Here is a 25,371-nt window from a genome sequence, read left to right on the forward strand (position 1 = left end):
CATACATCTATGTAGCGCACCTCTCTGTGTAGTTCCAACATCCAAAGATTCTCGTTGTGCGTTTTTGTTTAGTGTTGTAAACCGATGCAAGGGCCTTAGGCTGCTGCCAAAACTTTCCACTCGAAACGAAATCACGGCTGCCGGTTGAGAAAAATACTTATACTGTATAAAAAGTTGAAATGTACCAGATTTAGAAACTGGTACAAGGTACCTTTGCTGAAGAAAAGTAAGGTACAGTGTCTACGATTTGGCAGAGTACGATTTAACGTACATCTCCTTATTAAGGATTAAAAGAGTACACTGTATAATTTATTGGGAAAATGTAACCATAATTCCCATTTTCTTCATGTACCATTTGGTACATCTAGGCCATTGATTTGGTACAAATTTTAGTACGTTTGGCAACCGTGAATATAATATACATATATATATATAGAAGCCCGCACTCACACACATACATACATATATATATGCACTTGGCAAAGTATTATCGCATTTATCAACACTGTCAACAAATAGCAACAACAACAGCACGTTTAATATATAACAACAATTCTTATGCAACATCCATGGCAGGAGGCCGAAGAAGAAAAACCACATATCTTAAGAGGCTTTTGTATTAAAAAAAAAATGAAAGAAAAACAAACATATTTAAACATAAACATAAACTAATTCATAATTAATTTATACACAAATTGGTTGGCACACGCGTATTTTACTTTTAGTTTTCATTTTTGCAAAGTGTATTTTATTTATTTTAGTTTATTATATTTTTTTTACTCTATATTTTTGCTATTATTCTTTTCTTGTGTGTGTTTTGAGCGAAGCTAAATTAATTAATTGACTGATAGCTTAACCTTATATAGCAAGATTTTCTAATTACATATACCCTATATATAATATATATATATGTACTTATGATCATAAAATGTATGAGTAATTGTTAATTAAATGTGTTTCAAACTTAAAAAACAAAAAATAGCAACAAAAACAACAATTTTTATTAATCGCTCTCATCGGATAATACGAATATATCTTTCGCGCGCTGATAACGCGCTTGGGTTATCTTCAAATTGGCCAATTTACGCTTATCCATGGGTCGCGCGACATTTTTGGTCGAAGTATCGGTGCTGCCCAGGCCAGTGGTGCCCTCGTTGGCCACGACATTGATCTGGATACGGATAAGAAAGGATAAGTACGCAATAATAAAAATATGGGTACGGATATATAAATATACGAGGGTAGCCTCCGTTAGACTACCTTCGTATATGCATATGCAACCTACAGGAGTTAGCAATCCCTGATTGCCCTTGCCCAGCGTTTCGCCCTTCTGCCAGCCAAGTTGGCTGAGCATTTTGAAGCCCTTGTTGGAGCTGGCTATTTCCCTGCAAAGAGAAAAGCATAGCTTAAAGTTTACCCTCTCACCAAGCGAAGGCTTTCCACTTACGTGTGCACGCAGGCCACCTCAGTCTTCTCCTTGTCTGTGCTGCTGCCCACTTTGATGCGTCGCTGAGCACTGCGATCATTGTAATTTGGATTGGGATTGCCGCTCGTCTCCACAAATTCTAGAATAATATTTATAATAATAATACATCATTATCCTTGCGCATCAATGTATACACCCAGGAACTCACTTTCATTCTCCAGGCCGTACTTCTTTTGAAGCTTCTTCAACTGCTCCTTGTGCGAGAGCACATTTCCGGCCACAGCGGGCGCACTTGCAGCTGGTTGCGTCTCGATGAGCAGTCCAGGCTCACACAAGCCGCAAGTGCTATTCCCCTCGTGCACATGGCAGAGCAACTTGGTCTGGCCAATGCTGATGACACTGCCATGAACTAGATCCAATGTTTCGCTAGGTTCCTTCGATTCGGACATGCGATAGCCATTGAGAATGGTGCCGTTGCGAGAGCCCAGATCACGGCATTTGTAGACGCCCTGCTTAGTATCGTAGTGGAAGTTGAGATGGCACTTGCTGACATTCAAGTCCGGAATGATGACATCGTGTGCTCCTTCCCTGCCCAGCGAGCCGCCCTTGTAGGTAATCAGGTGAAGGCTGCCCACGGTAAGGTCCTGGACGTTTGTCTCCTGCACAATGATGCGCAGCGACGGTGGATACTTTTTGGCAATGTCTGTCGAGGATTAGACAAAGATTAGCATACATATGTATATATATAAATATATATGGAGTCTAGTCTAAATGCGGATAAAAACTCGAATTTCTTTAGACACCTTGAAAGCGACTGTTGGCCTTGAAGATGGGCACGCCGGAGGACTCCTCATCGTCACCCTCCCCGTTGCTGTTGCTGCTCTCCCCATCACTCGACTCCGAACTGGAGCCGCTCGACGATTGTGACAGTTCGCCGTCTTCCACATCGCGAGCCCTGCGCCTGCGACTCCCCTCGCTGTCCGAGTCCCTGTGACGCTTCTTCGACTTGTGGCGATGATCCTTTCTCTTCTTTTTCTTCGCATGCTTCTTCTTCGCCTTACGCTTGCTCTTGGCAGCGCGATCCCTGAGCTTTTGCTTCTCTGCCTTGATTTGCTTCAGCGTTTCTTTGTCCGTGATCACGCCACCGTATTCATCGAACTCAACCTCATCGTGCAGATTGTCCTCCTCATTATCCTGCTGCTCCTTGTCGCCGCTGCCAGCGGCGCTGTTTGCCTAAAAGCGGATAAAAGAAAAGAAATCCGCGTTTTTATCGCACATTCGAAGGCACAGCGCTTACCTAATGCATTGCAACGCATTCGGTCTATGCGCAGATTGCGAAAACGTGCTAAAAATCTAAGAGACTCGCTCTTAACGGAGCAGTAGTAGAAGGGTGTAGACGAGCGGATAGGAGTAAAAGAATCATCATTTAGTTTAATCAATCAGCGAAATTCACACTTGTTGCCACTTGAGCCACAGACTCACCTGCACCTGCGCCTGTGAATGGAATTCATACGAATCTTTCGACTGATCGTAGCTGTAGTAGCAGCCCGTATGGCCATCATAATAGAGACCATATTCCTGAGAGAGGCGCACATAGAAAGAGAGAGGAAGGGAGAGGCAGTTAGAGTCAGTGTGTATTTATCAAGCAGAGGCATTGCTGTAGGTTCATCGCTTGTCGATAACCTACGACGTGTTGGCACGTCATAAAGATTACGTTGATGATGATATATATATAGACAATATATACATACGTCCACCAATACTTACCGCATTATAGTAGTAGCCAGTCTTGGGATCATAGTACAAGCCCGACGTGGGCTCATAGACAAAATTATTCAAGTTTTCTGCATGCTTTGCCGCTTGGCGCATTTCGTCCACAAAACTAAAAGCAGCCGTGGCCGAAACTGTAAAAGTTAATATATTATTATATTTATATTTGTATTAATATTTTAGACCCAGTCTTATCGCCTATTTAGCCTGTGCCAACCCGCTTACATCATTTACCAGGGACCTTACGCTAATCTTCCGCGCACTTTGACGTAAACTTGGCGCTTGGGGATTATCACCTTTTCCATTTTATAGTAAAAATAAGGAAATAATTAAGATTAAATGTGTAACGGACCTGACTTACAACAATATGAAATATCACACAATATAATAAAAACCGTTTTCTACAGGTAAATAAACTAGGCTAACTACAAATAGTGGGAAATTTGGGGTAATTAGTGATAAAGTGTAAGTTATATAAAGTAAGGTATATTTATAAAAGAATAAGTATCAAAGTGTTAAAGGTATGATCTAATTTTTATTCATTTAGTTTGTTTGGCTTGAGTATTGGACTTCAGTCTGAATTTTAATTGCATGGAAGATACTTGTAGTACCATAAACTATATGGTCATTATCAACAGCTGATTCGCTATAGATAATTGCATCTGTTACAATGTAAGACTATTACACAGTCTGAAGCTCAAAATTATAATTGTTTGTAACTTAGTATCTGTTATCTAGACTTCTTAAAATAATAAATAATAACTGTGTTAAGCTGTGTTAGAAATTATAAACATTTTAGTTGTTGTATAAAAAACAGTCATAACAGCCTACCTATACTATCTATGTACACATATATAACAGAAACAGAAACAAAACAGTTGTAGAAAGTATTATTATTAGTACAACTTTTAGTTCATGTATAAGAAAACAGATTTTTTTTAGAAACTTCAAGAAACTTGTTATTCGAGATGATTCATTCCATTTCTAAATAAAAACAAAGCTTATGCACTATAGAATTACTGCATAGTGTGGATTAGAAAGAAAGAATGGTTTGAAAATGTGTTTTTGTGCAATTCCAAGATTTTTAAAGATTTATGACTGCAATGGTAAAAAAATGCCTATAAATGCTCTTAAATACAGATAACAATCTGCTTTTAAATCATACCCTAGACATCTATTCTGAAGACTAAATCACAGACTTAATGAATATGCCCTAAAGTAGCTTCATTAAAAGAGGCTGGCATGCCCGGCGTATAAGCTTTATCGCCTTTCGCCTTGCCTTAATCTGTCGGGTAGCACACGTTGTGTCTTTCTACTTATGTTTCAGCAGATTTAGTTGATTTTTTTTCTAATTGATGCTAGCTTAGATTACACAGTTATAAACTGCGAATGCGAAAATTTGAGCTACTGCAATTCTTATCAAGTGCCGCAGCAGCAGCAGCAGCAGCAACAGCGGCGACTGCAGCCACAGTTGGCGACGTTAGCAGGTGCTTGCATGTGGTCTGGTTAGTCGTTACTCATCATTCGAGCCAGGCGGATAGCAGCGGTGCAATAAAACACGGAAGAAAATGGTCGATGTAGAAATACGTGAGCTTATGCAACCCTTTGTGCTGAGCGATTACCAGGTGCAAGAGGTGTACCGTCGTTTCTGCAACGAGACAGCCAAAGGATTGCGGCGGAGCACACACGATCAGGCGAGCACAAAATGCTTTCCCACATATGTACAGGACTTGCCCACGGGCGACGAGATGGGCAAGTATTTGGCCCTGGACTTGGGTGGCACCAACTTCCGTGTGCTGCTTGTTACGCTCAAGGGACACCACGATGCCACTGTCGAGTCGCAGATTTACCCCGTGCCCAAGGACCTAATGACTGGGCCGGGCGTGCAGCTGTTCGATCATATTGCAGAATGTTTGGCCAAATTTGTGGCCAAGCACGACATGGATAAGGCTTATTTGCCGTTGGGCTTCACCTTCTCCTTTCCCTGCGTCCAGTTGGGTCTGAAGGAGGCGATGCTGACGAGGTGGACGAAGGGCTTCAGTTGTCCCGGTGTCGAGGGCCAGGATGTGGGCCAAATGCTGCACGACGCCATTCAAAGGCGCGGAGATGCAGAGATTGCAGTCGTCGCTCTGCTCAATGACACGACTGGCACACTGATGTCCTGTGCACATCGCAATCCCGAATGCCGCGTGGGCGTCATTGTCGGCACCGGCTGCAATGCCTGCTATGTGGAGCAGGTGGAGAATGTGGAGCTACTCGATCCGAATTTCAAACGCAGTCGCAGTCAGGTGATTGTAAATGTGGAGTGGGGTGCCTTTGGAGAGAACGGACAGCTAGACTTTGTTCGCACAGATTACGATCGTGAAGTGGATCGAAAGTCGATCAACCGCTCTGAGCAGCTGTTCGAGAAAATGACCGCAGGCATGTATTTAGGCGAACTGGTGCGTTTGGTGCTGCTGCGCGCCCTGGAGAGGAACAAGATCTTCAAGCTGTGCCCCAAACGGGCCGCCTTCGTTGCGGTGCTGCAGAACAATGTGGATATCTTTGAGACGAAACACATATCGGAGATAGAAGAGGATTCCTTTCCCGAATTCACAAGCACCAGACGCATTGTTAAGGAGCTTTTTGGACTGGATAAGGCGTCCGTGGAGGACTGCCAGAAACTGAAATACATCTGCGAGTGTGTGGCCAGGCGTGCTGCAACTTTGGTGGCTATTGGCATCAGTGGACTGATTAACAAGATCCCTGATCGCAAGGTAGTGGTTGGCATGGATGGATCTGTTTATCGCCTTCATCCGAAATTCGATAGTTATATAAGGGAAATGATGCAGAAGCTGGTCAAGCCGGATAAGGAATTCGATATTATGCTCTCCGAGGACGGTTCGGGGCGTGGAGCTGCGCTCGTGGCTGCCGTAGCCAGCAAATCAACATGAAAACCAATATACTCTGTTTCTTATTGTGAACGGATATAATTAAGCAATCCACAAAATATCTTCCATGTAGAATTTAATATAATTAATAAATTGTTGTTATGTCTTAACACTTACGCTCTTTTCCCTCTTCACCTTCACCTTCCACACCATTATCCTTTGTCTCATTTATTTCGCCATTCGCTAGTTTTTCTTCCGAATTTTTTGCTTCCTTGTTGAGCTGTAAGAAAATTTCATTTTAGTTTTTTCAAGAAGCCTTTCGATTCGCAAATCTCACAAAATGTTTTAGTCTTTGCTTATATGATGCAATCTTTGTATCATATTTCCTTATAATTCCGTGTAATTTTTCTATGTAATCGTAAATTTGTTTTTGCTCCAGTTTCTCCACATCTTCCATAGATTTGAGTTCTATAAAATCGTGAGCCGAAGCATCCTCTGCGGCTGCCTGGCTGGTCTCGATCGCTTCTGACATTCTTTATTTGTATTTGTATTGATTTTTGCATTAGTTAAATTGTCACTATTTTATGAAAACTACTTTGTTTCAGTTGTTCACTCAGGCAGCGTCTTTTTATTTGTGGCGCATCGCATTTTTGCACCGGTTGAAATGTTTTTAGTGAAGTGTTGGGAAATTCTTTAGTTTTAGTGATGTGCAATTGAAAAATATTATATTAAGAAATACGATTTTAGAAATTTTGGACATTAACTTTAAATTTCAAATATATTGTACCAATGTAATAAAAGATTGTACGTTATAGGATTATCTTAAAGAATTTTACAAATTTTGCGAGAGTGGTTTTATTATAAAATTCACACACTAACAGCAACAACTTGTTGCTCTCTGTTATGTGCCGAGGCACTGTTAGGATTTTTGTTGTTCATATAATTTGGTCACATTGCAGAACAGAAAACAATTGTCAACAATGAAAAATACCGGGTAATAAAGTTCTTTGTTTGTAAAAAATTAAAATACTAACGAATAAACGTATTTTAATAAGCAAATTAAAAGGAAAAACCCTGTTTATTACTGGTGCTTCCCGTGGCATAGGCAAGGCAATAGCTTTAAAAGCAGCCCGAGATGGGGCAAATATTGTAATAGCTGCCAAGACAGCTGATCCACATCCAAAATTGCCTGGCACAATTTATACGGCAGCTGAGGAGAGTAAGTGAATATGAAAATAGCACATTTATGTTAACCAACATTTGATGCTTATTAACAGTTGAAAGGGCTGGAGGCAAAGCTTTGCCCTGCATTGTGGACGTACGCGATGAAAGGCAGGTGCAACAGGCTGTTGAAGCAGCCGTTGCTAAATTCGGAGGCATTGACATATTGATAAATAATGCGAGTGCTATATCAAAAACATCTACACTTAAAACAGATATGAAACGCTATGATCTAATGCAGAATGTGAACACAAGAGGCAGCTTCTTGGTGTAGGTGCAATGTTTATCATATTATCTTTGAATCTGAAAATAATTTCAACTTTATCTCTACAGCTCCAAAGCCTGTTTGCCTTATCTGTTGAAGAGCGATAATCCTCACATCTTGAACATGGCTCCCCCTCTGAACCTGAGTCCCCGATGGGTGGCACATCACGTTGCTTATACTATATCCAAATACGGCATGTCGATGTGTGTTCTGGGCATGTCCGAGGAATTTCGCGACAGGGGCGTGGCAGTTAACGCGCTTTGGCCGCGTTTCAAAGTTCATACGGCAGCAATTGATATGCTCTTTGGACCTGAGGGTGAATTACTTGCACGCAAAGCAGAGATAATGGCAGATGCTGCGTATGCCATAATATGTAGAGATTCTACAGCATTTACGGGAAACTTTTTCATTGACGAAGAAGTCTTGTTGAATGAAGGCGTCACAGACTTGAGCAAATATGCCTGCCATCCAGAAAATAAACATAAATTAAGTTTAGCTTTATTTATAGAGGATGGACATCCATTAGCTAAGTTGTAAAACAATTGTTTTGTGATTAATTGTTGAATTTATAATTGGATAAAGGCTGTAGAAGATGCCTCTTACATTCATTTCTCTCTCTGTCTGCATAACAAAAGCAAGAGACGAAGAAGAGCCACAGAGATAATTCATTTTGTGTATATGTAAAACGAAGCTAGAATGCTTAACACAGCAGAGAGCGTTCCGACCGAGCAACGACCTCTACCTCTCACCGGACTCAACATTTGAGAACAACTTAGGCTGATGCATATATAAAGAGCAGAAGCTGTAGCAATTCTTCAGTCACGTAGGCCTGGTGGGGGTCAGTCGTGCAGTGCAGTAAAAGTAAAGTGAAGTGTGTGATCATTCCGTTAAGCATTAAAGACTTCGAGGAAATATTTAGAGGCGCGAGAGCGGCAATTTGAAATGATGTAAAATGTGTCAGTTATTTATTTAAATTTAAGGCGCTTAAGTGTGACCACCTATCGAATGTTAAAATAATCGGTTTCTTTACTCAAATTGATAAGATGTAAACAATAGATATTTTAAATCGATCACGATCTGGTCACTTTGCTTACTGCTCTCTTTAGACATTGTTCTTTGCTTAGCGCTTTAGATTAGCGGAAAGTTTGCTAACTGTAAGAATGAGGAACTCCGGGTAATTATTGAAGTTTGACCTTTGTGAGTGAATTAAATTGACAAAGCAAGTAGAAAATTACAGGGCAAGACACTGTTCATCACAGGCGCATCTCGTGGCATTGGCAAGGCAATCGCTTTGAAAGCAGCGCGCGATGGCGCAAATATAGTGATAGCTGCTAAAACAGCTGAGCCACATCCAAAATTGCCTGGCACAATTTATACGGCAGCTGAGGAGAGTACGTAGTGCACTTTGTACTTGACTTGAACTGGAAATGATTTGTGTTATCTTCATATCAATCCACAGTCGAAAGGGCAGGTGGCAAAGCTTTGCCCTGCATTGTGGACGTACGCGATGAAAGGCAGGTGCAACAGGCGGTTGAAGCAGCTGTGGCAAAATTCGGAGGCATTGATATTGTTATTAACAATGCGAGTGCCATATCTCTTACGCCGACCCTGGAGACGGACATGAAGCGCTATGACCTGATGCAGAATATAAATACAAGGGGCACTTTCTTGGTGTAAGTGGAGTTCTTTGGCTTATGGAAATGGGAGCTCTTTTAAGATTTCTTAATTCTTGCAGTTCCAAAACCTGTTTGCCCTATCTGCTGAAGAGCGATAATCCACACATCTTGAACCTATCTCCCCCTCTGAACATGAAGCCGCACTGGTTCGCCAATCACACAGCTTACACCATAGCCAAATACGGCATGTCGATGTGTGTCCTTGGCATGGCCGAGGAGTTCCGTTCTCAAGGCGTGGCCGTCAATGCCCTTTGGCCTCGGACCACAATTCATACGGCTGCAATTGAAATGCTGAGTGGTTCGGAGAGTGCGAAATACGCACGGAAACCTGAAATAATGGCAGATGCCGCTTATGCCATTATTTGCAGAGATGCCAGGGAATACACTGGCAATTTCTTCATGGACGATGAGGTTTTATTGGATGTGGGTGTTAGAGATTTTAGCAAGTATGCTTGCAGCCCAGAGAACATGCACAACCTGCAATTAGATATATTTTTAGACGATGAAGGTCCATTTGCCAAGCTGTAAATTTTATATTTTTGTTTTTACAAAAAAAAAAAAAAAATTGTTATCAAATCATTTGAATTGCCGCGCAATTAAGTGGCTCCGATAGTTTTGCGTGTTTATGAATCGATACTTGCTGTATGGTGATGAGCAATTTGGTTCATTTGAACTATTGTATGGTTATTGGTTGCATCATTTGAAAATACATGTAATGCATAATTAATTATAAAGTGTTGGCTAATATTTTCTATTAATGGATAATATAAATAAATATATTGTCACATGAAAAGTAAATATTCTTTGTTTATGGCTGATTAATCGCTTACCATAAATTGGCGCCAAAATCTGGAACTGCAATCATATCGATAGACGTGTGGTTCCGATAAGATTGTTCATTCGCTTTTATGAACCATATATCGCTTGACTGTCAGCTCATTTGCTATCACATTTGAGTCAGTTCAGTAGAAAACAACGCGATTCTTTGAAACGGACGCTTACATGTGCCAAAATGCAGAAAGTATTTTGTTTATTTCTACTGCTATTTGTATCACAAAATGTGTGTGAATCGGCGAAATTGAATCATCCGCGTGTTCTGCTGCCGATATTTCAAGACAAATCCATCAATTTCACGCTGGAAGTCGTCGATCCCAATTGCTACAAATGGTGAAATTTCGCAGCAGCCGGCGTCTGCTTTATAACCTAAAAGCAGATTACTTATATTAATGGCTTTATTTTTAGGACATCTTCGCGCCAAGATCTGATAAGTGTCACGCCTGTGCAAAACGGATTTTCGGAGTGCTCCAGCCAGGCCATAGTCACGGTGCAGACACGTGAGCGGCGTCGCAACACGGCGATTGTCTTCGCCGAGGAGGTGGCCACGGGCGCAACGCTCCGCTGCGATGTGATTGTGGATACGATTGACCGGCTGAATGTGCGCACAGCCACCAGGCAGCTGTACCTGGAGGAAGCGCCAGCCACATTCGAGCTGCACGCCTTCGACTCGCAAGGCAATGAATTCTTTACGCTGGAGGGCATCGAGTTTAACTGGGACATATCTTCACCGAGCAATAATATGCCACCTGCCCTACGCTTCCTCACCTTCTCGGACAGTCCGTTCCATGTGGTGCCGCCGTCGCTGGAGAAATTCGAAGCAGCTGGCGTTAAGGGCTATATGATCCTGCTGGAGGGCATCAATACGGGCACCTCCAAAGTTTCTGTCAGCATGCCCCAGCCAGAGTACAGACATGTCCCGCCCGTCGAGGTGTACATCAGTGTGCTGGCCAACATCATAATTGAGCCCTCGGAGGTGACCATCATGGCTGGCGATACGATCAACTTTCGCATAATGCAGTTGAAAATGGACAGACTTCATGATATAACAGCCAATAAGCAATACTATTTGGAGGTGGAGGACGAGAATGTGGCCTATATGAAGGGCAGCGTAGCCACGGCCTCTCGCCTGGGTCGCACTCAGGTTTATTTGCGGGATCATAACATGCCCAAAGAGAGCTCAGCCGAGAAGCCCAAAGGACCCAGCGCTCTGCTGACCGTTGCAGAGCCCCAGAAACTTGGCATTAGCTTGCTGCCGCACAACAATTGGATTACTGTGAAGGGCGAGCGGCATGAGGTTGCATTGGATTTATATTCCGCCGATGGTCAGAAGATTACGCTCGGCACTCGCTACAATATTGGTTCTGAGGTGGACGAAGGTCTGTTCAAGATACTCCAGAGGACGCGCAACGGCAGTCGATTGTACGGAGAGACGCGAAGACAAGGATCCACCCAGATATATGGCTCTTATAAGGATGTAAAATATATTTACTGCTTTATAGAGTGTATTGTATATTAATGTACGATCTTTTACAGCTCTCGGTGCAGGCAGAGATGCAAATCTTTGGGGAGCTCACGCTGGAGCCCGTCAAAGTAATTCTGCCCTACGACCCGAATACCATAAAGCCGCAGAAGTTTCAATTTCATGCCAGTGGCGGTGACTCCAACTACGTGTGGTACTCGGGCAATCCCCATTTGCTGCAAATCGATGGCCAGGGCTTGGCCACCACGGAGATACGAGATGTGCGCATGGCGGGTGTGTCGCAGGAGATAACTGACTCGGGCTTGCAGCTGACGGCACACACCACAGTTCGGGTGGGATTGGCTAAGAATCAGAAGATTTCACGGCAAGCCCAAATCTACTTTTTGCCACCGAAACGCCTGGAGGTCAAGCAATACAATTTTGAGACTGCTCTGAGGGATTACGTGCGACTCCATGTGGCTGTCTACGCGCATGTCAATGGCAGCTATGTGCCCTATACCAAGTGCGATAACTTGCACTTCCAGCTGGACTTCTCCCATCAGATATTGCAGCTGGAAAACGGACCAGCCTCGGACGCACGGGATGTACTGGCTCCGGAGGCCTGCCATATCCTCAAACTGCGCAGCACTGCTGTGGGCAGCACTCTGCTGCGCATCTCATACAGTTTCCAGGACAAAGTCCTGCAGGACTCTGTTGATTTGCATGTCTTTGAGCCGCTTGCAGTGCTAAATCCTGTAGAGAATGAAATAGTTCTGCCCATTGGCGCCTCACGCAATGTCATCTATGCCCATGGACCCCAGCGCATTTTCACGCTCGAGGCGGAGCTCACCAAGGACACGAAATTCGATGGCAAAGTCCTCAGAGTGTCGGAAATCGATTTCGATACACAGAATGCTTTGACGGCCTTCACTGTGCTCTGCCGGGAGCTGGGCGAAACGGAGTTCACGTATCGTGTGCACAATCAGCTGGCCGCACCCAATTTTGCTGCCTACCACGCCGAAATAACTACCAAGGTGCATTGCGTCCGGCCGCGTTTCCTCAAGCTCTATGCGCGGCAGCAACTGCGCCAGTCGTGTCCCGTGGAGCTGCGCTCTTCGCTGTTGTACCTCAAGGATGAGGAGAACAAGTTTAAGATTGAGATTGAGGTGCAGGATGTGAAGAATCGCAAGCTAATGAACATCAGCTCGCTGGGGCTGGAATGGGAGTTTGCTACAGGCGATGAGCGTTATCAAACGGACAGCATTCCCCACAAGCAGCTGGCCGAAGTGGAGCTCTATCATAACGTACAATTGCCCAGCAGAGATGTGCTAGTGCTGACCTTGAATGAGGTGGCGCCTAATTTCCGCATCAAGGGCACAGTCGCACGGTATCACACGAAGCTGCTCTCGCAGCTGGGCATCCAGCCAGAGCATCCCAACTTTGGAGTGAAGAATGTGAGCACATGTGATATCCAATAGCCCTATATATTTCTAATATACCTCCATTATTGCAGGTGAAGACAGGTGAAATCACGAAGCCTGTGATTGAGAACGAGATTCGTTTCCATACAGTCAATAGCACATTGCTGCCGACGGATCATATCAGCATTTACTTGGCGCCCTCGCACAGCGAGCACATTTCCATAGCTCAGGGCAGCGGATTCTTTCAATTGGAGCTCACCGAGCAGGGCGTGGTGCAAGTGACCCATGACGAGAAGCAGCAGCAGCTGGTGCTAACTCCCCAGCGCTTGGGCCATGTGCGATTGGAGCTCACCGATCTCTGTCTAATGAACGAACCGACGCATTTGTCCATCTCCGTGGTGGGCATTGGATCGATCACTGTGCGTGCCCTGGATCGAGTGGAGCGAACGAATACCATCGAGGCCATTGTGCGATTGTTCGATACGAACGATAATCCATTGCACATCGATCCGAATATGCTGAGCGTCTATCAGCTGTCGCAGTTGGTGTTCGATCCCACCATATTGACTGTCAAGCTGGATGAGCAGGACAATTTGAACGTTGGCGAAATACGCTACAGCATAATGGGCAACAACATTGGCGAGACCAAGGTTATCTTCCAATCGGGCAAGGGGGAGCGTCAGGTGTCCAGTGAGCCACTCAACGTGCAGGTCTTTGCGCCCATGCGTCTCTATCCCAGGAACTCCACGCTCGTCGTGGGCTCGAGCATACAAATCTACTACCAGGGCGGACCGCAACCAAATACTAATATCGTTTACACCGTGCACGAGGAAAAGGTGGCAAGTAAGTGGGCGGCTCTAGTAGCTATACAAATAGATCTATTAATTGTATTATTCCTCCGCCTGCACAGCTATGAGCTCTGCCATAGTCACAGCCCACAAATTGGGCGTTACGCGCATAACTGGCCGCTGTTTGCTGAAGAACCCCATCAGTGGCAAGGATGAGGTTGTCTCCGAGGATACAGTGGACGTGCGCGTTGTCGCTCTAACTGCCGTCCAGGTGCGCACGCCACTTGTGCGTATACGCTCAGGAGCTGTGATGCCTGCCACGCTGTGGGGCCAACCAGATCTGTCGCCCATGGTGCTGGGCACACTGGAGAATATGCGTATAACCTGGTCAGTCAATCAGCCGGATGTTGTGGAGATCTTCAATGTGTTTACGGCAGCGGGTGAGTTGACTATGTATATATTGTCAGCGTGCACAGATACCGCATTGTTGCGCAGAGATTTCAGCTCAATGCCCACCAAGTGCACGCAGATCAAACAGTTCTACGATGAGCTTGCATGGTTGAGCTCCAGTGCAGGAACAGATACGGAACGTACAAGGCTTCAAGCTAAAGCTGTAGACTGCAAAAGCGAGAAGCATTTTCGTAGAGTCTTCCAAAAAGTTGAAGTGGTATATAGTAATATAACTATGTATATACATATATATATCAAAACCACTTTCACATATGGAAAAGGCGTTTGAGGGCGAATTATTAATATATATCGTACCCGAATCACTATATAAAACTTAATTTATATTAGATGAAGCCCAGTAACATCAATTATATACAGTCGAGTCTCGATAATTCGTACCCCGCTAAATAAAAAATTGCGATAAATAAAAAAAAAAATTCTATTCCCTTGAAAGAAATTCGTTCTCAATAATTCTCGATATTTTCGAATTTCCGTGTAAATCAAAAAAAAAAAAAACTGATCCCCCTTGTTATTTCGAATTATCGGGACTCTACTGTATATGCAATCTAACATATTTAGACGACTTCGCTGCGACAAAATCTCTAATTGTTCATCTTTCGCTCTTTTAGGCATCGAGTACCAAAGCACCGATTTAATTTCCGTGCGTATACGCGCACTCAATCCCGGCAAGGTCACCATCACGGCCTCTGTCCATCTGCCGGATGGATTGAAGCTGCCCGCGTCCAGTGTGGAGCTAATTGGTGAGTATTTTCTTAATTTTTTTTTTACCACAAATGAAATTGTGTATCGAGGAGAGAGAGGGAGAGAGCGAGAGAGAGAACCGCAAATTGAAATTTTTATCGTTGCACAGTTTTCAAAACACTGGAGCTGCTCGCACCAAAGCCCATAACAATGGATTGGATTTTGGCGGCGCCACGAAGTACGCTACAGTTGAAATGTAATATGGATGATGCGGTCTATAAGTTGGATGGCCAAAGTAGCGGCATCGTTTCAGTGACGCCAGATGGTGTTGTACACACAAAGGATACCCTCGGCCGTGATCTGATAATTGTGAGTGTGCTGGGGCCTTAAATCGGCTTACCTACTGGAAATTGCATTTGATTTGATACATATATATTATATATTGTGGCTGTTTATATCTTTTCTTTTTTGTCAGGCCAAAACTGTCGACCAGACGCTGCCCATTGGCATTGAAGTGAAGAACGTACAATACATTTTGGTCACTTTGCAGCCGGACATTAAATTGAAGCAGCTGGAGCATAAAATACCACGCGGCATGAATTTCGTGTTTAAAGTTTCGCTGCACGACAATCTCGGCAACGAGTTCTCCCACAATATTGAGGATGTGAATGGACTACGTTACGATTTGGCCACCAAGGATGTGGTCGATGCACAGATTGGAAATAATCTGACAATTGCGGTAAGTGCTAGAGCAACTCCTTTGACACTCGTCTTCAGAGTCGACTGTCCAGAGTCGAGAGGCGAGCGTCTGGAGTCTAGAGTCTGGATTCGTGTGTCGAGAGTCAAGTGTCGACGGTCTTAGGTGTACATATTTATGCCAACTTCTACTTTTCGACTTTGTCGACTCGTCTATATGTAAATGTGAGCTTTAAACTTTGTGCTAGCAAGTTATTTCAATTTCATTTTTTGGTGCGCCTGCTAACAACAAAACCGCTGCATTTTAATGCACTTCCAAAGACCTGCCTTGCCACCTGAGCTCCACTCACTCCTGCAGCAGAAAAAGAACTGGGAAAAAATGACTTAAAAAAAAAAAAAACAAAAAACAAAAAATAGAAGAAAGGAATAGAATCTCAGCGTTCGGCCGCATGGCACGTCGCTTGGCTTGGCCAGCACTATTTTCGTTCTATTATACTCTAGCAGCGGGCATTTTTCGTTGCTCATAAAAGTCAACAGAGGAGCTGAGTCGTAAAAATATCTTAGTCAACGATCTGAACTCAGCTTTGCCTTGGCAGATTGTTATGAAAATTGCCATAGCTGTTTGTTATTGTTCTAGTTGGCATATATACAAATATATATATTTATATTTATTGGATTTTTATGATATACAGCTGCTTGCTTTTGTAGATATTTGAATGGAATTGTAGAAACATATTGTAGCTTAGACCTTAGATGTTTTAGTTATGACCAAACTATCTATTAAATAGAAACTATCAATTCTGAATGAAAGCTTCGCGTCTTCAAATCCAGATATGACAAAACTTTCCCCAAATAAAGCCAGCTAGAGAATAATCAGTTAGGAATAGCTATGTGTGCCTCCTGCCTGAAGTCAGCTAGAGTATAGCACATTCGTTAGATCTTCGGCAGTGAAGCCTTTTTATTTAACTTCTTTTATTTTACTGGACTGTGGCACGTTGATGTCACCACATAAAAATGCAACGATGCGTTGTCGCACATGCTGCAGCTTTTGGCTCTTAAAAATTGGGGCTGTCGAGTGACCGTCGACCACAAACACAAAACTCTTGAAGCTGGCTACGAAAAACATGCATTAAATTCCAAATGCACAGCCCAAAAGGGGGGCGGCCGAGATAAAGCTCTAACCCAATTAAACTCGACTAACCATATATATGTACATCTATCTATATATATATATATACATACTATATGTATTTCCCCTTTTTTTTGCATTTCACCCACAGTTGAATTTGCAGCGCGAGACAAGCAACATGATTGCCATCAGTTTAAAGGATTCAACCGGAGTTAAACATGCTGAGGATTACATTAAACTGTCTGTGGCCGAGTCGAAGCTTATATACCCCACCCGGGTAAGTCTATACATATACATATGTATACATCTATATGCACGCCGGTTTTTAATTTAAAACTCTGTCAGCTTGCTGCAAAGTTAGTTAAGTAATGCTGTAAGCTTCTTACAGAGTGTGAATTTAACATTTGATTTGATCTCGCTCGTTTGCTCATAAATCAATTTCTCTTTCAACTTTTTTCCGCATGCGGCCATCAAATAACTATTCACAATTGACACACTGCGTCACTATTTTTTACGGAATCTGTCAACACCACGAAAATGGCGGGGGGAAAAAACTCAAATAAAATTCAACCACGCCTCCTCCACGGCAAAAAAAAAAAAAACGACCAACAGACAATTTTCTCAGTGGGTGACATCATTTGCTTCGATTCACCGCTAACATTGTCATCGATTTGGAGCAGCTCCAATGAGCAGGTGGTGACGATTAACAAAAACACAGGTGAGTAGTTTTGTGCAACCAAGGTTGTACAATCAAGCCAAATGAATATGTAGGAATCGCCGTATACTCTATGAAATAACAGAAAATTTAGGTAATCGCAATTGGAATTGGGTTTTGAATTTTTGAATTAATTTTAATTTAATAATATAGATATTAGTCTTCTTATGTAGGTCAATGTAATATTTTAAAATGTAGATCTACTACAGCACAGAACTATATACACATATCTGAAGTTATATGTGTATAACAGTATAACAGTTTATGCTGACATAAGCGATTTAATTGTAGATCTACTCTACATTGCATCATACTGATATGTATAACAGTTATATGTATATAACAGTATTACAGTATATGTTAGCATAATCTTTATATATTTAGATCTACTCTACCTCGCATGGTATTTAAGATCTATATATATACATAGCTAATGTTATATGTATATGACAGTATAACAGTTTACCGCACATAAATATCTAACGTTATTAGTTCACTCAGTACACAATGTGCCCATTCAATCTCCCCAAAACATCACCTGTTTATTCCGCCTTTCTTCGCTTATCAGCGTATTGATTATTTTAATTTGTTTGCATTATAATTTGCAAATCCTGTTTAGTTGGGTGCTAATTCTCTATACAAACAATTCACAGTTTTTGGCAATTTTATTTCGATGCTAATTTATGCGTTGCATTTCGCTTTACAAATTCAACAGCAGTCGGAACGCATTGTTTGATGATGGTGTCGAAACAGCATCAATACAACCAAACGCCCATCCACCCACTCACACAGACAGACATACAGAAAGACAACCACACGAACAGTATGTTGATGTTGCAATCCCATAAATTGGCCTATATTTTACGTACGATTTATTGATAACCCAATTAGGCTTATTTTTTGGCTGCTCTGTAAACACAGAGAGAAAAGCATAGAACAAGAGCAAAAGTGTTTGCAACTATTTGGGCGCTATAATTTCTGAATTAATTACCTATCGATATCGCTGTGAGTGCTCAATAGATTTTCCATGCTATTACGCCATTTCCAAGTGCAGCAATTTCAGTTTCCCTTTTTTTTTCTATCGTCATGTTTTTCCATTTTATTTCTATTTTTTTATTTTTCCCGTAGAGCAGCAGCAAAAATATTTACAATTGTTATTGTGCAGGTGTATACGCGCGTGTGTGTGTGTGTGTGTGTGTGTGTTGGTCCCTTGAGCCTTTGAGTGGCGCGTAAAGTGTTGAACAAACATTGTCAGGCGTACAGATACAGTAAATAACGACTAAGTTCAACATTGGGGCCAGCATATTTCAAATTGTTTTATTTATTGTAGTGACTACAGAGCCTGAGTAACCTTTAAACTTGCGCTCAAAGTTGGATTAAGTTTAAAGTGATGTTAACTATTTTCTAGGAAGGTAAAAATTGAGATATTTCTATGAGTTATGATATATATGGGAGAGTAAAAGAGTTAGAGACATTAAATTTTGGTATATAAGGTCATGGATGTTATTATAGGTGATATATCTTATTGCCGTATGAGATAACATATTGAATTCAGGGATTTAGGTATTTAAGGTACAGGTAGTAGTTTAGGGAATATAGGGAGATAAAGTGTGAGCTGCTAATGTATTATTCTTTGCTATCTTATATCCCATATTTCACGATATGACCTATTTACCTGTGTATATATGAGATCTGCAGACACTAAAAGTGGCATATTTAACTGCAATCATCTTTTATAGCTGTATATACTATATAGTAACCCATTAAACTCAGGAACTGTAGGAGCTAGAGACATGAACTATAATTGAAACTCTTGTATAACTATTAAATAGTTTAGTATTGACAAAGTAGATTATTGTACATTAGCATTTGCCATATATACCATTGTATATAGCACTCAACTCATGAACTATTTGAGTTAGGTAAATCCAATTTATTTTGTAGATTTTTACTTTTGTCTATATACAGCATCCAATTTCTTTTTCAGATAGCTACACATAAATCCTTATTCCAAAAATTTTGATATACGAAATACTTCGCAACAACCTATCCATTTTTATTATAGAAAAATCATGGTATTTGAGTTACACCTGCCGTTTTTGGATATAGTCATAAGTAGTATCGTTTATATGCTGTTACAGGCAACATGCGCTCAAAGTTGAGCAATTGCTAAAGTAAACTTCTAACGTAATTCACAACACAACGCAGCTAAGCGTAATACATTATTCATAAAGTGTTGTCCTTTCGCAAAACTCAATCTACAAAAAAAAAAAAAAAGGAAAAAGTAAAAAAAAAAAGAGTAAAGGGAAAAATTGTGTATGAGAAAAACAATTTTTCACACTTTGCACGTCGCGAGGCATCGTCGCTTTGGCAAAAGGATAAAGCAAATAAAGGCAGGACAGCAATCGCGATTATGCAACCTGTGTATGTGTGAGTGTGTGTGCGTGTGTGTGGATGTGTGAATGTTTCTGCTTGTGCGTGTTTGTTATTGTTAACTGCGAGCTTCTAGCTGCAGTCGAGCATAAAGATAAAGTATCTATGTATTTGCCAAATATCAATATGGCATGCGTATGTATAAGACCAAAAATGAGTAGAAAACTTGGCACAAACTCTTGTCTGTTCAAGAACTCGAACACAAACTTGAAGTGTGTATCAAATAAGTATGTCTATCTCTATCTCTGTCTCTCTCTCTGCCCACCCATGCTGCTGACATCGCTGCTGTTGATGGGAAATGAAAATATTATGATAAGAGCACAACACAACTCTCGGAAAGTAGAGATTGACAGTGGAAAGGAAGCAGACGCAGTTGCTCGTATCGTTTAAGCTTCTTGCAATGTTGTTGGAATCTAAGCGTAAGCATCTGAGCAATTGCGGAGCCAAAGCTGCCTCGAAATTCCAATTTTCCAGCTAAAACTGAGAAACTTGACAGCCAGCGTACATATTTTGTTTGAAAGGCAGCCAAATTTGGAGAAGGCCTATTCAAAATTGAAACTCGTTAGGCTACATGCACACACGTAGTTAGTTGATGTGGCTGTTGCTTGGGAACTGCATTCTCATGTGTGTTAATTTGCGAGAGTAGTGTGTCTTTTTGAGCACCCTGTAATTGTGGAAGCTGTGTGGGGCATATTGTGTTGACGGATACAAGTTTTTTGCTTTACAAATTGTAGGAATGTAGATAGCTGCCCAAATATGTGCAACTAAGATTAAAGGGTATTTTCAGGCGCATATGCCTGTTTCATAGTATGGGGTATTAACTAGCTGTGCATAGATAGTAGATACAGCCAACTAAAACTAGTTTATTAGGCTTAGTGTATGAAACATTTTGATGCATAGGAGCCAGCTTAATATGAGCGTAGGGAATTCCTAAATTCAGTTCCTATGCTATTGCTAGCTTGCTTTTATAGTAATTACAGGAAATATAAGTTTGTCACTTGCTTTGTAATGTCTGAGTATACCCAATCGGGCATTAGATTATTAGTTTATAAAATACATTGAAAATAGTAATACAAATTTTATAATTTAGTTAACGGATCCTATCTTGCTTTCGATTACAGGGTATATCTCACCAAAATACTTTAAGTCATCTAGCTAATATGATCAATCATATCACTAGATTTGCTTCAGAGCGCATTCCAGGGTATATTCCTATCGAATACTTCTGAGTTGCATACGCTTATCTGCAACCTAATGTCAGGGTATATTTTAGTTGTATTCCAGGGTATTTCAGGGTATATTCCAATTGAATACATTTGAGTTGCATAAGTTTTTCTAAAATTTAATTCTAGGATATAATTTAGTTGTATACTTTACAGTTACATACACTTGTTTTCAAACAAACTCCAGGGTATACAAATCGCTTGTCTGTTCGACAAGATTCATAGGGAAGGTTATCGATATACAATAGTTTCCTTGAGATTTCGAAATGAAACAAATATTTATATATATATTTTTTAAATTTGTCATTTAATTTAATGTATATGCTAAATAATAATGATTTCTGTGCATTACAAAATTTTGTATTGCTTTAATTTTAATTAATAATTATTCAGGCGGAAATTCATGCACAACTCAACAAGGGAAAATAAATTAAAGATTTTGTTCTTCTTGTGTATTTCATGCCAAACAAATTGCTGACCCCTTTATGAATGCATATGACAGATTTTGTATATAAGATATAGACAGACATATACACATATATGTATGTTATATATGTGTATATGTTTATAGTCCAGTTGATTACTTATATTTCAATTGGCATTGTGTTCATTGTGTGACGACCGAAAGGAAATCCCCAAGCAATTTATACAGCCAATATTCCTCACAGCTGTAGATTAGTTTTAGTTGTTGCTGTTGCTGCTGAGTGCAAAAAGGAAAAGTGGAAAATCAAAGCTGTTCTGTGTCATGGCAGTAGAGCAAAAAAGGAAAACGTCCCAAAACAATTAGCCTGATGTCGCCTGCAGTGCTTTAAAATTAATTTAACTATATTTTGTAATTTAAACAAAAGGCAAAAAGAAACTCGCCTTCACACATGCATATGCAGTCTATCGTTCGTGTTTTGTGTATTTACTGTAGCGTCTGGTCTTTGGCGTGCGCCATCTCATATTTCTGTTGTCGCACAAATTAATTAAAACTATGTTAAATGTTTGCCAAGTTCAAAGAATGCAGCCGACTGAGCATATACCCTTTCCATTCTGGAATTGCTGCCTGTTTAGCTCTAAGTAGTCTTAGCTGCCTCATTTAGCATATTATAAAGACATCGACAGCTACTTCTGTGACGACTACTCCGACTTCCGACTCCTGCCAGCCCCCACCCTCTCCTGCTCCTCCTGCTGCCCTTCGCTTTCAAGAGTATTTGCACAGTCTTTCTGCTTCGCTAAGCTTTTGTTATTTACTATTCAATGCGGCACACCATTTGCATTGAAACGCCGTCGCCCGCTGGAGGTGTGCAGGCGGGCAGGCATAGAGCAGGCGGGCAGGCGAGGAGGGCTTACAGGTGGAAAGAAATCATTGAAGCATATTTAATGCCATCAAATATTAATATCGTTGTTTGTTTGGCAAACTGTTCAGCTACGTCTTTTTCGGCGCACAGTCTCAACGACATTGCTTGCATATTTTAGGCCTTTGCGTAGTTCAATTTTTTGTCGGCCGGCCAGGGCAGAGGGCGGTGAGAGAGCGGCAAGGGGTTATTTGGAGCGGGGCAGTCGAGTCGAGTCGAGTCAAGTAGTTCATCTTTCAAGTATTTCATGGAAATTCTCAAACCAATGTTCATGAATTTAGGCCAACAATTTGCCGAGCTGCATGGGAGCTGAGAGGGCTGTTTGAAAACGTTGCTGAAATATAAATGAGAATCTGTTTGGCTATAAAATTTTAAAAAGCTTTGCTCTTCAATTTTTGTTGAATAACTTTCTATTTATATTGTATATAAACTGGAAATTTATCAATTGGTTAAGCATATATTCATATTTATATGAGAGGTTTTCTAAAAACAAATTTTGTATAGATAATCATATTCAATGATTTCCTATAGCAATTGCTTAATATTTAACTCCATTCTAGTAAGATTATATCGTTTTTATTCGATATTACTTTCGAGATACCGAAAGATTAAAAATTTTCTTTGCTCCCTTTAGCTATAACTCCAAAACTCATCTGTCTGTACTTGGCTCATTTTTTTGTTTCCAAATTTGGGCTTCTGAAACGTTAAAAAATCTTACGATTCTGAAATAATCCTGATTTAATTTGTTTATTTTAAACATTAAAAACCCTATTTCCAATACACATTGAGCAACCCTCTTGAAGATGAAAGTTCCACCTGAAAACTTTGTAATTAGATTGTATAATTACTCTTTGATTTAAATAGTCGCCGATCAGTTCTGAAAGTTGATTTACCTTTACAGGCATTGCACGCGTGCTGAGCCAGCAGCAGAAGCTGGGCGAGAAGGTCGTGGTGACGTGTGGCGATAAATCGCATCGCGGCGGCTACCTCAAATACGATCTGGAATTGCGCGAAGCGGACACGGTACGTACCAACACCATCTCCATCAGCATCAGCATCAGCATCATAAGTCATGTGAGTCGAGAGACGCCCTTTTAATATTTGCCCTTCACATTTGCAGATTGTGTTTGCCAAATCGTTTGACATATTCAGTGGGTCAGAGTACACGGCACAGCTGGTGCTGCGCAATCACATTCAGACGGACAAGTACAGCAATCTGGTTAGTTATAGATATAGAAATGCCCTCGCTCACTCCTCTCTCACACTCTGTGTACTTGCGATAATTGCAGATGGCCCACAATATATCCAAGTGCATAAATCAATTGCATAAAATCGCCGTGGAGGCGTTCACCTGTCGCCTGGTGGCCAAGGATGAGCTCGGCCAAAAGCTGCTGAAGCTGTATCATGTCGAGGCCATATTCGACGTGCACAGCAGCCAGTATGCGTGCAAGCTGGTGCTAAAGTCCAGTTTTACGGATCTGCTCTCCACATTGAAGTCAAACAATGTGCAGCTCGAGCTGGAGGTAAGTAGGCGAGCCAACGAACGAGCCAGCGAGCGGGCTCTGAGTGCTTCTGTACAACAAATGAATGCCATTTGGCTAAAATATTTGCTTTTGGGTTTAATTGCAGGCTGCGATGCCAAATGGCAATTTGGGTACCATGTCGCTGAAAATGGTGCCGGGCATTAAAGTGTCGCTCGAATCGCTGCAGGTGCACGATTTGAAATCCCAGGAGCTGCACATAACGGGACTGGACAAGGCACTGCAAAAGCTGCAGGTGAGTTTAATTGCTGCCAGAGTGACTAAGATATGGACAAATTCAAGAGGGATCTGTGGGTACATATATGCAGTAAATGACAGTATGTGATATGAAATGTAGGAATGTGTGGTATGAAGTGGTTAAATAAGTATGTACAGTCGAGTCTCGATAATTCGCACCCCGCTAAAGCGAAAATCGCGATAAATCGATAATAATTCTAGCCCCTTGACAGAAATTCTTTCTCAATAATTCTGGATTGTTTGAAGTTCTGTGTAAATGAAAAAAAAAAAAAAAAAACTAGTCCAATTGCCATTTCGCATTATCGGCATGCTACTCTACTATATATTTGATATAGTTATATGTCTGTGTATATGTAAAATGTACAATTTTCCTATACTCTCTAGTATGTAGTACTGGTAAAGGTACAATGTGGTATTATATGATATATTCTATCACTGCGAGGGCTTGGCATGTTCGACTTGAATATCTTCGAATTCCATTCTCACTCATATTCCACATGTGGCAGTGGAAGTCTCTTATCCACCCGATTCCCACTTGGATAAGCGAATTCATGTATTTCATGACAGTTGCCAGCTAATTTCCATTTGAAGATATGCATTCTTGTACACAAGTGCAGCGAGGCGGCGTTGCTGCAGCTGCGCTGTTTGAGTATTTATATATACATAGATACATAGATACATATGTGCTTATACGCTACATATGCTGACCAGGATTTCCGTTTGCTTAAAGTCGAAGGAATTGCTCGCTGCACTTTTGTACCTATTTATACGCTCGCCTTGAGAAACAATCATAAGCTCGAGAGCAGCAGCAGCAGCAGCAGTAGAAGCAGCAGCAGCAGCAGTAGAAGCAGCAGCAGCAGCAGCAACAACGCCAGCAGAAGGACGCACATTTTATGTGGTAATAAAATACAGGAAATTGCTTTACAATGTACGCTACAGTTTTGAGGCACTAGTGGTCGTCGTGGTAGTCGTGGCATAGCCACTGGCGGGCAGCTCTTAAAGTACAATATTATGTACGACAACTGTGGAGAGTGCGTCCGTTCCGTCCAGCTGAAGTAGACTGAAGAGACAGCCAGACAGACTGGGAGACCGAGAGCTAGAGAGAGAGAGAGACTGAGCGTATTCCATGAATTTGAAAGTTCTTATGGACTGTCCTTGGCAGTTAGTCGGTC

General features: G+C 41.5%; 5 protein-coding genes across 7 annotated transcripts in view; 4 read left to right on the plus strand and 1 right to left on the minus strand.

Annotated features, from left to right (window-relative positions):
* Positions 1 to 979: 979 nt before the first annotated feature.
* Positions 980 to 6,754, minus strand: LOC6578545 (angiogenic factor with G patch and FHA domains 1). 3 transcript variants are annotated; one of them, XM_015163217.3, is made up of 9 exons: positions 6,404 to 6,754; positions 6,244 to 6,346; positions 3,194 to 3,330; positions 2,909 to 3,004; positions 2,724 to 2,793; positions 1,635 to 2,129; positions 1,448 to 1,565; positions 1,286 to 1,385; positions 980 to 1,171 (listed from the first exon to the last, which is right to left on the minus strand). In XM_015163217.3, exons 1-9 carry the CDS (start codon positions 6,596 to 6,598, stop codon positions 1,004 to 1,006), a joined length of 1,482 nt encoding a protein of 493 aa, XP_015018703.1. In that variant the 5' UTR covers positions 6,599 to 6,754; the 3' UTR covers positions 980 to 1,003. The 3 variants fall into 3 exon arrangements, with proteins under 3 accessions (XP_015018703.1, XP_015018704.1, XP_002004455.2); XM_015163218.3 differs by lacking the exon at positions 2,724 to 2,793 and adding an exon at positions 2,230 to 2,659 and having other exon boundaries at positions 2,915 to 3,004; positions 6,404 to 6,753; XM_002004419.4 differs by lacking the exon at positions 2,724 to 2,793 and adding an exon at positions 2,230 to 2,659 and having other exon boundaries at positions 6,404 to 6,753.
* Positions 4,661 to 6,236, plus strand: LOC6578546 (hexokinase type 2). The gene has a single exon (XM_002004420.4). The coding sequence runs from the start codon at positions 4,765 to 4,767 to the stop codon at positions 6,127 to 6,129; it is 1,365 nt and encodes a 454-aa protein (XP_002004456.1). The 5' UTR covers positions 4,661 to 4,764; the 3' UTR covers positions 6,130 to 6,236.
* Positions 6,755 to 6,954: 200 nt separating the features above from the next.
* Positions 6,955 to 8,154, plus strand: LOC116803654 (hydroxysteroid dehydrogenase-like protein 2). Its single transcript, XM_015163220.3, has 4 exons — positions 6,955 to 7,060; positions 7,122 to 7,285; positions 7,344 to 7,557; positions 7,621 to 8,154. The coding sequence occupies exons 1-4, from the start codon at positions 7,047 to 7,049 to the stop codon at positions 8,087 to 8,089; spliced, it is 861 nt and encodes a 286-aa protein (XP_015018706.1). The 5' UTR covers positions 6,955 to 7,046; the 3' UTR covers positions 8,090 to 8,154.
* Positions 8,155 to 8,366: 212 nt separating this feature from the next.
* LOC6578548 (hydroxysteroid dehydrogenase-like protein 2) lies at positions 8,367 to 9,955 on the plus strand. The gene is made up of 4 exons (XM_015163219.3): positions 8,367 to 8,726; positions 8,780 to 8,943; positions 9,012 to 9,225; positions 9,288 to 9,955. Exons 1-4 carry the CDS (start codon positions 8,713 to 8,715, stop codon positions 9,754 to 9,756), a joined length of 861 nt encoding a protein of 286 aa, XP_015018705.1. The 5' UTR covers positions 8,367 to 8,712; the 3' UTR covers positions 9,757 to 9,955.
* Positions 9,956 to 10,170: 215 nt separating this feature from the next.
* Positions 10,171 to 25,371, plus strand: part of LOC6578549 (nuclear pore membrane glycoprotein 210) — a 30,746-nt gene continuing 15,545 nt past the window's right edge. The window contains exons 1-14 of the mRNA XM_002004423.4: positions 10,171 to 10,395; positions 10,471 to 11,539; positions 11,599 to 12,978; positions 13,038 to 13,788; positions 13,856 to 14,173; positions 14,813 to 14,944; positions 15,055 to 15,254; positions 15,361 to 15,624; positions 16,862 to 16,987; positions 17,323 to 17,428; positions 23,323 to 23,444; positions 23,542 to 23,640; positions 23,711 to 23,944; positions 24,051 to 24,197. Of these exons, the coding sequence (XP_002004459.3) occupies positions 10,241 to 10,395; positions 10,471 to 11,539; positions 11,599 to 12,978; positions 13,038 to 13,788; positions 13,856 to 14,173; positions 14,813 to 14,944; positions 15,055 to 15,254; positions 15,361 to 15,624; positions 16,862 to 16,987; positions 17,323 to 17,428; positions 23,323 to 23,444; positions 23,542 to 23,640; positions 23,711 to 23,944; positions 24,051 to 24,197 (5,103 nt within the window). The 5' untranslated portion in view covers positions 10,171 to 10,240. The remainder of the gene's footprint in view (positions 10,396 to 10,470; positions 11,540 to 11,598; positions 12,979 to 13,037; positions 13,789 to 13,855; positions 14,174 to 14,812; positions 14,945 to 15,054; positions 15,255 to 15,360; positions 15,625 to 16,861; positions 16,988 to 17,322; positions 17,429 to 23,322; positions 23,445 to 23,541; positions 23,641 to 23,710; positions 23,945 to 24,050; positions 24,198 to 25,371) is intronic.

Source organism: Drosophila mojavensis, unplaced genomic scaffold, assembly GCF_018153725.1.
Source record: "Drosophila mojavensis isolate 15081-1352.22 unplaced genomic scaffold, ASM1815372v1 contig_80, whole genome shotgun sequence".
Classification (NCBI taxonomy): domain Eukaryota; kingdom Metazoa; phylum Arthropoda; class Insecta; order Diptera; family Drosophilidae; genus Drosophila; species Drosophila mojavensis.

What these genes read in the sequence shown, in the direction of transcription:
- LOC6578545 (XM_002004419.4), bottom strand. Translation starts at nt 6,598, where the DNA reads ATGTCAGAAGCGATCGAGACCAGCCAGGCAGCCGCAGAGGATGCTTCG. An exon ending in GGCCAACAGTCGCTTTCAAG is followed by an intron (nt 2,130 to 2,229) that starts GTGTCTAAAGAA and finishes AATCCTCGACAG; the next exon opens with ACATTGCCAAAAAGTATCCA. An exon ending in GAGGTGGCCTGCGTGCACAC is followed by an intron (nt 1,386 to 1,447) that starts GTAAGTGGAAAG and finishes TTCTCTTTGCAG; the next exon opens with GGAAATAGCCAGCTCCAACA.
- LOC116803654 (XM_015163220.3), top strand. An exon ending in TTATACGGCAGCTGAGGAGA is followed by an intron (nt 7,286 to 7,343) that starts GTAAGTGAATAT and finishes GCTTATTAACAG; the next exon opens with TTGAAAGGGCTGGAGGCAAA. An exon ending in ACAAGAGGCAGCTTCTTGGT is followed by an intron (nt 7,558 to 7,620) that starts GTAGGTGCAATG and finishes TTATCTCTACAG; the next exon opens with CTCCAAAGCCTGTTTGCCTT.
- LOC6578546 (XM_002004420.4), top strand. Translation starts at nt 4,765, where the DNA reads ATGGTCGATGTAGAAATACGTGAGCTTATGCAACCCTTTGTGCTGAGC.
- LOC6578548 (XM_015163219.3), top strand. An exon ending in TTATACGGCAGCTGAGGAGA is followed by an intron (nt 8,944 to 9,011) that starts GTACGTAGTGCA and finishes ATCAATCCACAG; the next exon opens with TCGAAAGGGCAGGTGGCAAA. An exon ending in ACAAGGGGCACTTTCTTGGT is followed by an intron (nt 9,226 to 9,287) that starts GTAAGTGGAGTT and finishes TAATTCTTGCAG; the next exon opens with TTCCAAAACCTGTTTGCCCT.